Source organism: Salvelinus fontinalis, chromosome 34 (genome assembly GCF_029448725.1).
Source record: "Salvelinus fontinalis isolate EN_2023a chromosome 34, ASM2944872v1, whole genome shotgun sequence".
NCBI classification, from domain to species: Eukaryota; Metazoa; Chordata; class Actinopteri; order Salmoniformes; family Salmonidae; genus Salvelinus; species Salvelinus fontinalis.
Window position 1 is genome coordinate 2,802,433 of NC_074698.1, and position 12,103 is coordinate 2,814,535.

At 43.8% G+C, this 12,103-nt stretch overlaps 1 protein-coding gene across 1 annotated transcript; it reads left to right on the forward strand.

The window, feature by feature from the left end:
- The first annotated feature begins 602 nt into the window (after positions 1 to 602).
- Positions 603 to 10,403, forward strand: LOC129832866 (complement C1q tumor necrosis factor-related protein 1-like). Its single transcript, XM_055896940.1, has 3 exons — positions 603 to 638; positions 6,529 to 6,759; positions 7,585 to 10,403. Exons 2-3 carry the CDS (start codon positions 6,540 to 6,542, stop codon positions 8,130 to 8,132), a joined length of 768 nt encoding a protein of 255 aa, XP_055752915.1. The 5' UTR covers positions 603 to 638; positions 6,529 to 6,539; the 3' UTR covers positions 8,133 to 10,403.
- The last annotated feature ends 1,700 nt before the right edge of the window (positions 10,404 to 12,103 follow it).

Sequence of the window (12,103 nt, forward strand, 5' to 3'; positions counted from 1 at the left end):
CTTAATTAGAGGAACGCCAAACACCTGCCTCTAATTAAGAGCCATACCAGGCAACCCAAAACCAACACAGAAACAGAAAACATAGAATGCCCACCCAACCTCACGTCCTGACCAACTAACACACATAACAAACTAACATAAATAGGTCAGGAACGTGACAGTAGGGTCCGGGTAGGGTAGCGTGTGTGTGCGTCCACTGTTTGATTAGCTATGGGATATCAATAAAACTTTCCTATGTGTGTTCTCATTCATTTCTTTAACAGAATCTAATAAATGGGTGTTCAAACAGAACCTCCAGACATAGCCTATACATTCCATCCGTTCTGTATTGTCAGAGCCCTTAACTTAAGCATTCCCGTCATTTTTCATGAGTTATCGACTTTTAAACCGGCTCAAATTAAGATCTGTTTACCAGTTTTTATTTAATATTTCTAGATATTCTTAACGTTGCCGATGTTGTTTTCATAGTTTTTATGTGTATCACTTTGCTTTGGCAACATTGAATTTGAATTTTAGAGAGAGAGAGAGAGAGAGAGAGAGGCTGACTCAGGATTCTCCTCCTCCCCTCCCCTCCCCTCTCTCTCTCTCCTCTCTCTCCTCAGCTGATCGACACGACTTTGCAGAGATTTCTACGAGAGGTAAGTTACAGCCTGCTTTACTATCAATCACATTAACTGTCATTCTGCGGTAGCTTCTGCACAATGCCAAGAGTGCACAATGCCAAGAGTGCACGTATCACGCAGTCCCGCATCTTTCCTTTGGCTACATTAAACTTAATGCCTCACTGATGGGCGCAGAATGACTGCATATCAGCAGCTGGAGCTTGTTTCAATAGTTGGCTGCCTCTCTACATGAGCGTAGAGGCATGGCCGTAATTACACATATGTTTTTTAGGAACTCAATCAGGGTCTCAAACTACTGTTGAGAGTCAGAATAGTAGAATAGACAAGGTGCAATTTCAAAACTGTAGTTGTGCATCAGCGGTTTTCCTCTTGCTATGTCACTCACTGACGGTCACTCAACTAACCTGTCATAAAACATTTTTGGATTAGTCGAGGGGAGAATCTCAATTGCACACTCCTTGCGTCCTCTCTCCTCGCCTCCTTTTTTAAAATCCATCGGAGGAGAAGGTCAGAGGGGAGGGATCTCTGGCTTTCTCAATCAATGGGTTTCGAGAAGAAGGCAAGGAGAGAGGGCACGAGGAGTGTGCATTTGAGATTCTAGTTAGTCTAGCCAGCTATCTAAATTTGTAGTAATCAGGGCAAATTACCGACAGGTAACACTAGGCCCCCATTGATTTTGTTTGTCACTCTCACTCAGATATCATATTAGCATGACATTTACAGCTAATTCCCTGTAATTCTTCACGTTTAGACATGGGGTGGGGATACATTTTTGCAGTTCTAAAGCTAATTCCATGCAATTCTACATATTTTGCCATGTCATGCTAATATGATATCTGAGTGAGAGTGACAAACAACATTTCACAGTATTATTCCAACATCGAAGTGTGGACTTATATATTAAAACAGGAAAATCACTTTTTTGACCACACTGAGCCTTTAAAAATGAACTATGCAGAAATCGCCATTTCCTGTTTGCAAAAATTCTAATAGTATGCATAATTTCAGTTTATGTGACAAAACAAGAAAGTATAGTGTAGAGAATATTGTGCCAATTAAACAACTGCCACATAATGAAAGTGCTTGTGACACACACATTTACTGAAAATAAGATATACTATATACACAAAAATGTGTGGACACCCCTTCAAATGAATGGTTTCGCCTATTTCAGCCACACCTGTTAATGACAGGTGTATAAAATCGAGCACACAGTCATGCAATCTTCATTGCTCAGTGACTTTCAACGTGACACCGTCGTAGGATGCCACCTTTTCAACAAGTCAGTTAGTCAAAAAATCTGTCCTGCTAGAGCTGCCCCGGTCAACTGTAAGTGCTGTTATTGTGAAGCGGGACGTCTAGGAGCAACCACGGCTCAGCCTTGAAGTTGAAGACCACACAAGCTCACAGAATGGTACCGCCGAGTGCTGAAGCGTGTAGCGCTTTTAAAACGTCTGTCCTCGGTTGTAACACTCACTACTGAGTTCCAAACTGCCTCTGGAAGCAACATCAGCACAAAAACGTTCGTCAGGAACTTCATGAAATGGGTTTCCATGGCCGAGCAGACGTTTTCTGGAGTAATGAATCATGCTTCACCATCTGGCAGTTTAATGGACGAACCTGGTTTTGGCAGATGCCAGGAAAACGCTTCCTAACCCAATGCGTAGTGACAACTGTAAACTTTGGTGGAGGAGGAATTGGCCCCTTAGTTAGGCCCCTTAGCTCCAGTGAAGGGAAATCTTAACGCTACAGCATACAATGACATTCCAGACAATTCTGTGCTTCCAACTTTGTGGCAACAGTTTGGGGAAGGCCCTTTCCTGTATCCGCATGACAATGCCATCGTGCACAAAGCGAGGTCCATACAGAAATGGTTTGTTGAGATTGGTTTTTGAAGAACTTGACAGGCCTGCACGGAACCCCGACCTCAACCCCACTGAACACCTTTGGGATGAATTGGAACGCTGACTGTGAGCCAGGCCTAATCGCCCAACATCAGTGCCCGACCTCACTAATGCTCTTGTGCCTGAATGGAAGCAAGTCCCCGCAGCAATGTTCCAACATCTGTGGAAAGCATTCCTAGATGAGTGGAGTCTGTTATAGCAGTAAAGGGGGGACAAACTCCATATTAATACCCATGATTTTAAAATGAGATGTTCGACGAGCAAGTGTCCACATGCTTTTGGTCATGTAGGGTATGTAAGGCCATATGTGGCCATATTACTTTTCCGTACGGGGCAGCTTGCTCCGAAATGCTAATGTGCTTGATTTATCTAATGTAGATTAGTCTACCGCAGCATTCCACTGGCTTTATTAGCATGTTCTCTAATCTAGCACACCACCAGATCATATAGCTTTAAACCCAGACTGTACCATGTCACTGCTACTACACGTCAAAGTCAAACTTGATTAACCATGCTTGTGTTACCATCGCCTTGGTCTAGGACTGCAGGCCAGCTTTGCTGTATTTATTACTTTCCAAATGTTATTTCCATTGAAATACATGGGTAGCCATGAGAAAGACCCCCCCCCCCAATAGTGATCGACTATCGAGGATTGCTATGGGGCGCAATCGGGCGATGTAGGCTTGTACACAATCGCCCAACCTTGTTTTAGGAACAGCAGTAACATCAGGCAGGATTTAGGCTACCAACTGCCTAGCCAGTTGTAGCTCAATCTTGGGTGCAATGATCACGTTCCCGCACTGACTGACTGTGTGGAGGCTCATTGATTTAACGTTACACTAGCCTAAATGATACACTAGTAAAGTAATAAAATATATAGCTGTCGGCTATATTAGCCACGACTTACCGTTCTTTGTGCAGCTTCAAATGTCGAACAAAGTTGGAAATTGTTGCGCCTCCGTCTGTAATTTTCTTCCCGCTTGTTTTGCAAGTTGCAATCCGTTTTTGTTGATACAGCCTCGTCTTTAAATCGATCAAACATCAGCAGCTGGTATCATCTTTCCAAGGGCTCCATCTGAATTCACCCACCGACGTTCCTCTGCACTGCCACGCACAACTTTTTCTCAGCTGGCACAATTTCATTGGCTGCTGTCCGATTCAAACTGTAATCCGTTAAATTAAGAGTTTATGTGATGCACACTTTTTTTAATAGCATCATGTTTAATATTTGGGCTCGGGGAGGGTATCAAGTCAGGTCGAGTCATAAGGCTCAAGTCCAAGTCAAGTCACAAGTCATTGATGTTAAAGTCAAAGTTGAGTTGCAAGTCATCATATTTGTGACTCGAGTCTGACTCGAGTCACAAGTCATGTGACTCGAGTCCACACTTCTGGCCTGTACAATCCAAAAACTATCAAGATACTCAGTACACTTCACAAGTTTAAATGGTTCACATTTATTGCAGCGAATAAGCATTTCATTGTACAGAGTACTATGCTGCATCCCGTGCATATGACAATCAACTTTGATTTGATTTGACAATCACAGAAAAAAGACCATCAAGATCACTCAGATGTCTGCAGATCATGGCCATTTATTTCAGGGACGTTATGGAAGAAGCTATAGCATTGCTATACTTTTGGTTTGTTGATGAGAGCCACACTTGTGTTTCTTCTATGGATTTTCATTGGGCCATTGGCCCTATGTTCTGTCACTGCCATGAGCTATGGATCTAAAATGGCACCTTAGTATAACAGCTGTGTTGGACTGTCTGTCTGAGACTATAGGGCTGGCATCATAGAAAATGATCAATGCTGGTCATGGTTTGAATCGAAGCTCCAGACAACAACAGTGGTTGCTGTCTCATGGATAGTTCATCGCTAGCTCAAATCAAATCAAAGTCAAATCAACATTCATTACAGTGAAATGCTTACTTACAAGCCCTAACCAACAGTGCAATTTTTAAGTAAAAAATAGGTATTAGGTAAACAATAGATAAGTAAAGAAATACAAAAAATAAAACTGTAAAATGACAGTGAAAAGAACAGTAGCGAGGCTATATACAGGTGGTACCGGTACAGAGTTGATGCTAATTGAGGTAATATGTACGTGAATGTATAGTTAAAGTGACTATGCATAGATGATAAACAGAGAGTAGCAGCAACATAAAAGAGGCAGTTGGCGGGTGGGGGGTGGTGGGACACAATGCAAATAGTCTGGGTAGCCAATGTGCGGGGGCACCGGTTAGTCGGGCTAATTGAGGTAATATGTATGTGAATGTATAGGTAAAGTGACTATGCATAGATGATAAACAGAAAGTAGCAGCAGCGTAAAAGAGGTTTTGGGGGGGGGGGGTTGCGGGACACATTGCAAATAGTCCGGGTAGCCATTTGATTACCCGTTCTGGAGTCTTATGGCTTGGGGGTGAAAGCTGTTGAGAAGCCTTTTGGTCCTAGACTTGGCACTCTGGTACCGCTTGACGCACCCCTGGGGAGCTCCAGTGTTGAGGATCAGCGTGGCAGATGTGTTTTTACCTACGCTCACCACCTGGGCGCGGCCCGTCAGGAAGTCCAGGATCCAGTTGCAGAGGGAGGGGTTTAGTCCCAGGATCCTTAGCTTAGTGATGAGCTTTGAGGGCACTATGGTGTTGAATGCTCGTGTTCATCATTCTTAAACCTTCCCTGCTCCCATCTATGCAAATATACTGTATGTTTTCTCTGGCTCCAAAACCACTCTTTTTCCTACTGTCCTGGAACAGCAGTGGGACACGAAATAATTCAGTTGCTAAGCAGAGACTCTGATATTTCAGATTATGTTTTTTTTCCATCTTGTTCATGTGGATATTCATTAAACCAATATAGCAAACTTTTTTTGGCCCACGACCACATTTTAATATCTGAAAATGATTGCGACCCCAACCATGTTAAAAAAAATGCATGTAATTAACAGCCAATGTTTACTTTGTTATTAGGGGCTATGGCAGTTCATTGTAAAACATTCCACCAGTATTTCTGATTGTGTTCTCAAATCACCATCATATACTTTTAATGTGGGGCTATGACCGTCAATTGCAAATTAGTCTGACATAATGTCTCTTATCTCACCACCACTAATTAGATGCGTGTACAATGATCCATGTCGCGTCGGAGCTTCTCAAAGTCAGGGGGCATGGTCGACAATGCGCACCTCATCTCTCCTGTCACATCCAACCTGGATCGATGTTGTTTTCCCCCTAATACAGACGAGAGCACTGAGTCAGAGTACCGGGAGCTTTAATGCTCGGAGGGAGACGGCACATTATTCCCTTTGAGTCATGAACCAAATCTCCTCCGTAGTGACCCGCGAATGCCTTATCTGCTGCATTCGGTCACATGACAGCTGTTCGATTTCACTTAAGGGCATGTCAGCCGGGCCAGGGTCACAGTCAAACGGATTTTGCTGATTTGTTCACTCATCTGTATAAAAGTTTTGTATTTCCCCTTCATGCTTGCGTTCAGTTTCCCAAATATGTCTGTTTACATAGGCACGGAGACACATTTTCTCACAGAAACTCAACAAAGTGTTTTACATCCATTGCGAATAACAACAGTCCCTCTCCAATTAAACAAAATCTTTCCAACACAACCACCAAGCCTCGGTGTGAAGTCGAACATTGTCACGCTCCGATCCCATACCTCTACATAGTTTTGCGAACGGGCATGTACGATGTAGTTTACAATCGAAGTTACCTGCTGCATATCTCAGAGTTCTGCGCTCAGCTCTTTTGCCGCCAGTTGCTCTCGGTGTATCCATTATAGCTCAGTGGGTGCATCATACAATGCGTCCATATGGCAGAGGGAGAAACATTTATAGCTAGAGTGCAGAGGCCTGCCGCAGTCCTTGTCCATTTACAGCACTTACAGTGCTAGGAAGCCAATATGTAATTTGGGTGAACTATCCCTTTAAGGGTAAAAAGGTCAAAGGTTGTGTCTAATCTGTCTGTTGACCTTCCTTGTCCTCCCAGGTGCAGCAGCCATGTTTGACCGCCTCCTCCTCCTGAGCCCCGTCCTCCTTTTCCTCCCCCTGGTCATCCCTGTCCCACCCCCGGGAAATGCCTCTCCTGCCCCTTGCCGCCGCTGCTGTGATGACCTGGAGCCACAGGAGGGCCCCCCAGCCCCTCAGATGGGGGACCAAAATAGTGTCCCGAACCAGATACCTGAAGTCCGCACCTTCATCAACATAACCATCCTCAAAGGTGCGCCTGGATTGTGCCTTTACACCTGCAATAGACATAGCTTGATCCCAGGTCTCTTTGTGGTGTTTTGCCAACTCCTATGGTGGTTGTCATGCCAAAGACAAAACAAGTGACAAAACAGCACGGAAAAAAATTGGATTATTAGTAAGTCTATTCCGATCCAAGGCTCTACTCAATTGGACCCCTGCTCGCATTTGACACATTTAAGAGGCTTGGTAGGATGCTAGACACTGAGATTGGCTCGGTGTACATGTGATTCACCAGAGGAGAATGGCTGCCCCTGGAGTTAATGAGGCTGTTGGGTTTCAAACAGACTTTTTCATTGAATTGAATGTCTTTATTTTTTTTCTCCATTCAGTGGACTGGAGGCTAAAAAGTCTGCTGCCATTTCAGAACATTAACTGGGCATTGAACTTGCTTATGTGGCAGAAAACACGACCAATAACACAACAGTTTGTGTGTGTGTGTTTGTGTGCGTGTTTGTGTGCTCACCAGAGAGCGTGAACTAGCTTTGAAAAACATGCTTTGGCTTTCCAAAAATAAAGCTGCAAAAAAATAATAATAATAAGAGATAAGCAGAACTCCAGAACCCTAAATTCTCATATACTGACTGGTCTGGAGTGACTCCAAGTTTACGTAACATTCCTATCTGGACTCGAGAAAATCTGGAGAAAATCATAAACAATCTATCTACACAAAAGCTTCTATGATCCATGTTATACTAACTTTAATCTCAACATTACCTCATTTGGACCTTTAGTTTACATTACTGTGTTATGTGCTCTAAGGACTCATGTGCTGTATATTTTCCATCTTGCCTCACAGGGGACAAGGGAAACCGCGGGGACAGGGGGACACCTGGGAAGTCTGGTGAGGAAGGTGCTCCTGGATCCCGAGGGCCAATGGGCCCCAAAGGAACCAAGGGCCAGGCGGGCCCCCCAGGGGACCCCTTCAAGACCCAGGACGCAGCCTTCTCGGTGGGGCGTCGCAAGTCCCTCCACAGCGTGGACTACTACCAGGCCCTGGTGTTCGACACAGAGTTCGTCAACCTCCACGGCCACTTCGACATGTTCAAAGGAAAGTTCTACTGCTACGTCCCTGGGATTTACTTCTTCAACGTCAACATCCACACCTGGAACTTTAAAGAGACCTACCTGCACATCATGAGGAATGACAAGGAGCAGGCCGTTGTGTACGCCCAGCCCAGCGAGAGGTCCATCATGCAAAGCCAGAGCCTTATGTTGCCCCTTGAGCTCAATGACGAGGTGTGGGTCCGGCTCTACAAGAGGGAGAGGGAGAACGCGGTGTATAGTGACGATGTGGATGTGTACATCACCTTCAACGGATACCTCATCAAGCCCACCCTGGAGTGAGATGACCTGCTGGGTCGTGTTCAGTAGGCACACAATGGAAGAAAACGCCCTAGACAGAGTCCAACGGGGAGGTACTATCTGGACTTGTCCAGGAAGAAACACTTGTTTTCTTTTTCTGTTGGTGCGGTGTGCCCTTGTGAACATGATCCCCAACTGACCTGAGGGGAGGGGAGGGGTCTAGAGGTCAGAGTATCGGAGGGCACATCGAGAGGGGGCCTCTTTATGCAGGGTTTTCATTGACGCACACACCTACTTTTAAGTGCCTCTATACGGTGCAAGGGGATACTGGGGGCTTGTAAGGTAATGACTCCAAATACATATACTCCTTTTTTTTTCTTTTTTCTACATAGACTCCTTCTCTCCTGTATTGAAAAATAAATATTAATAGATGTATATGCTGACAAGGAGGCTGGGTGGGAAAAGACCTATGACACAAGGAAAGAGATGTCCCCTTAAAAGACACAAACCCCTTTATAACAATCTGGCTGTAATGGATTTCACTATTGGTTGTTAGCTTTATTAAGAGTTGTCACAGAGAACAGACACACGGGTTGAAGTGCTTTGAAACCATTAGTGATTCGATGAAGCCTGGTTGCCTTCCCATATGCCCTAATTCTGTCATTTGTCTCAGATGTTTTGTCTGGACACTAGTCCAGTGTGTATGCTGTTTTTTTAGTGTTCAGTTTCTGAGCTCTTGATCAATTTTGTCTGGTAAAGCTGTTCATAAGATCCTGATATTATCCAGCTGGATATCAGTTGCACGGTTGTATAAATGAAAAAGACCACAAGGGTCATTACAGTGGGCTTGCAAATTTGATCTCAAGTCCAAATAGGAATAATATGATAATAGTTAAATCTCAGCAGGGATCCCTTGGTAACAGGATACAGAAATGTTATTTACAGTTTGGTGCTGTTTCTGTTTGGTCTTCTCTAGTCAGAACCTGATGTGGAAGACTAACAGTGCCAGCTGGAATAGGGTACCATTGCACCATTCAAACAGGGTCGACATGGATCAAGTATTCAATACCACAAATTAGCCCTCTGAAGTAGAAAGATTCATTGATTGATTCCAAAAGTAACAACTCAAAAAAAAATGTATGAACAGTTCTCTTGGCAGTATTTCCTTCGATGACAGGAGCTGAGACAAGTCTTGTGAGATTTGGCGCCTTGCACATCAGGGAATTTGAATTTTTATGGAAATATCAGAGGTTCCTTGTGTGCTACTATTTTGCCAGGTACTCTGAAAAGTAATGGCGTGAAACCCAGTAAAACTCCAACAGTAACATTGCTTCAGGAAATAGAGCATTTCGGAGTCTAAAATCAACACAAATCCAGTTGCCAGCAGTAGCCTTACTGTATGCTGAAATACCCTACTTAATACATGGTGCTAAAACATCTTTCAATCGTTTTAAAATTCACACCGTAAATGCTTGCAAATGTGTGGTTTTACTGCAGGTTTATGAATGTCTGTGTGAAAGTCAGAGACTGGCTTTACAGGTATGTAAAAGGGAGGGGGGCTGTTTTTGTGAAGATTCCAAACAGGATGTCAGAGGTGCAGGTGAGTTTCCTCTAGTCAGTCATCCAGACAGAGCTCCACCCTCATATCACAATGCAGAAGGGAGTCCAGAGATAAACCAAAGATAAACTGTTGATCAAAGGATTGATTAAGTGTGAAAATACAGAGGGTGAATGAAGTACAAATAGAATTCTATATGTGTTTAATGGTGTGACAGACAGTTGCTTTTCAATGGAATGGCAGAGTGCAAGCTATCCAAAACCCTACCAAGTACTCACAGAACTGTTGCCCCCATGAACCAATTCCTAACCATGCAGGTCAATGGTTTTAACAACAGGTGGCATCCTTCAGCCAATTTCAAACCTCTTCACACAGCATTTTGTTGAATGTTGTTTTTGTGTCAGAATGGGGAATGAGTTGATAGGAAGTTAGCTTTGGGAACCTGGCCATTCAGGGGAGAACTATTAATTTAGAAAGTTAGCTAGTAGACACAGGGGTAAAGATGTAATAATTCGAGAACTATTCTTCCTTTATTCATGACAAAATGCTCCAATGAATTCAGAGGTGTTTTGCTGTTCAAGTTACTTGACTGTCTGTCTCCTTATGGTGCTAAATAACATACAAAAAAGGTGCTACATTATATTTTGTTTTGTAATTCAAATAAGTGTACATATTCTGCTTGAACATGAATGACATGACCAATACATATTTTACATTAACTTCGCAAACCTTTGTTAATAAAGATAGTGAAACATCTTTGTCTCAACCTCAAGCTTGATTGTTCCACACTTGACACCTGTCAAACAGCGGCAGTCGAACAAGGAAAGGTACATAAGAGAAGAGGTCAACACCTACTTTTACATGCCTTCATAAATGAACAACCTCCATTGTTATAGGACCTATTATCTGTTATTTTGAGTGTTGAGGGATTCTTGTAGCCTTCTACCAAAAGGCAAAAAAAATATCATGGTTGGATGGACCGGTTAGTGTGCTAGAGTGGAGCCGAGTTCAAGTCGGCCACCTCCCAATTCTCTATGTCACAAGAACACCCTTGAAACAACTAGGGCCTCCTTTGGACATAAAAAAACACCACAGTGAGAACATATTTCATGCTTATTCATGATTCCCTCTCTATAGTTGTGCTGACTGAGACATTAGTGGTTTAAATCCAACCGGACCACAATGGGCAGGCGTTCCCTTCATGGTCTGGTTTTCTCTGTGTAGTCCCAAGGAGCACATACTTTCCTTTAGCCTTAACAACAGTCTTCCTGTCACGAATCCCGCTTCCTGAGTCTGTTTTTGCCTGTGTTCTGTCCTGGAGTGTTTTTTCCGGTGTCCTGGAACACACCCTGTCTGGTTGCCGGGCGACGTAGCTAGTTGGGAGATCTCTGATTTACCGCACCTGTATCCCATCCGCTATCTGCACACCTGGTCCTGATCATCACCCCTCCACTTCATAAGCACTGACCTGACATCCATTCCCTGCTGGATCGTTAGCCATGAACAGTGTGTCGTGCCAGCGTATCAGCCTCCATTTTGATAGAGTTTGTTTTGTTGTTTTGTACGTCTTGCTTGCCTTGAACTTACCTCCGTTCTCTCTGTCTACAGTCATTCACCCGGAACACTCATTCCATCCCTACCTGGTCGTTGGTGACTTCAGATACTTCCTTGGATCTGCCTATTCAATCCCATCAACTCAACTCCGCTGCCCGCTCCGCTACCCGCTCCGCTACCTGGATCTTTCTATCTCTACACTTAAACTTGTAAATAAATACTCACCTTCGTCTTACCCTCCTTGTCCTGGTCTGCTTCTGGGTTCAACTTTAGAAAAGCGTGACACTTCCACCACACCACACAATGAGCATTTCAGGGTTTTCACTTGGTTCAATCTGCAGTGGTGGACAGCTGCACCCTGTCCTCAAACCGCAGGCCATTCCACTGCTGTTGTAATGGGGGCTATGAATTGGCCTAATACGTACAAACTCACTGCTTGGCAATGGCATGCTATGGTATCCATCTGCTACACAGACAGACTCCTCTCAAGCAGGACTCTACCTGACTTGATCCTCTGTAGTATAGTTGGTAGAGCATGGTGTTTGCAACGCCAGGATAGTAGGGTTTGATTCTGGGACCACATACGTGAAAGGTAATTGGCCGTAGTAATGTAATCTAAGTGCATGTGATAGTCAAATGTATACTGTAAATCTACGGTAACCACAAGTAGAGCTCATAAACGGGTGCCAGACAGAGATTGTAGTCGGGTGGCATCCCAAATGGCAGTGGTGTAAAGTACTTAAGTAAAAAATACTTTTAAGTATTTTTTTGGGTGTATCTGTACTTTACTTTACTATTTAAATATATATAATAATAATTTGAGTTTACACCCCCTGGTATTCTCAGGCGGTCTCCCATCCAAGTACTAACCAGGCCCGAGGGTGCAGCCACAAGTTAATTC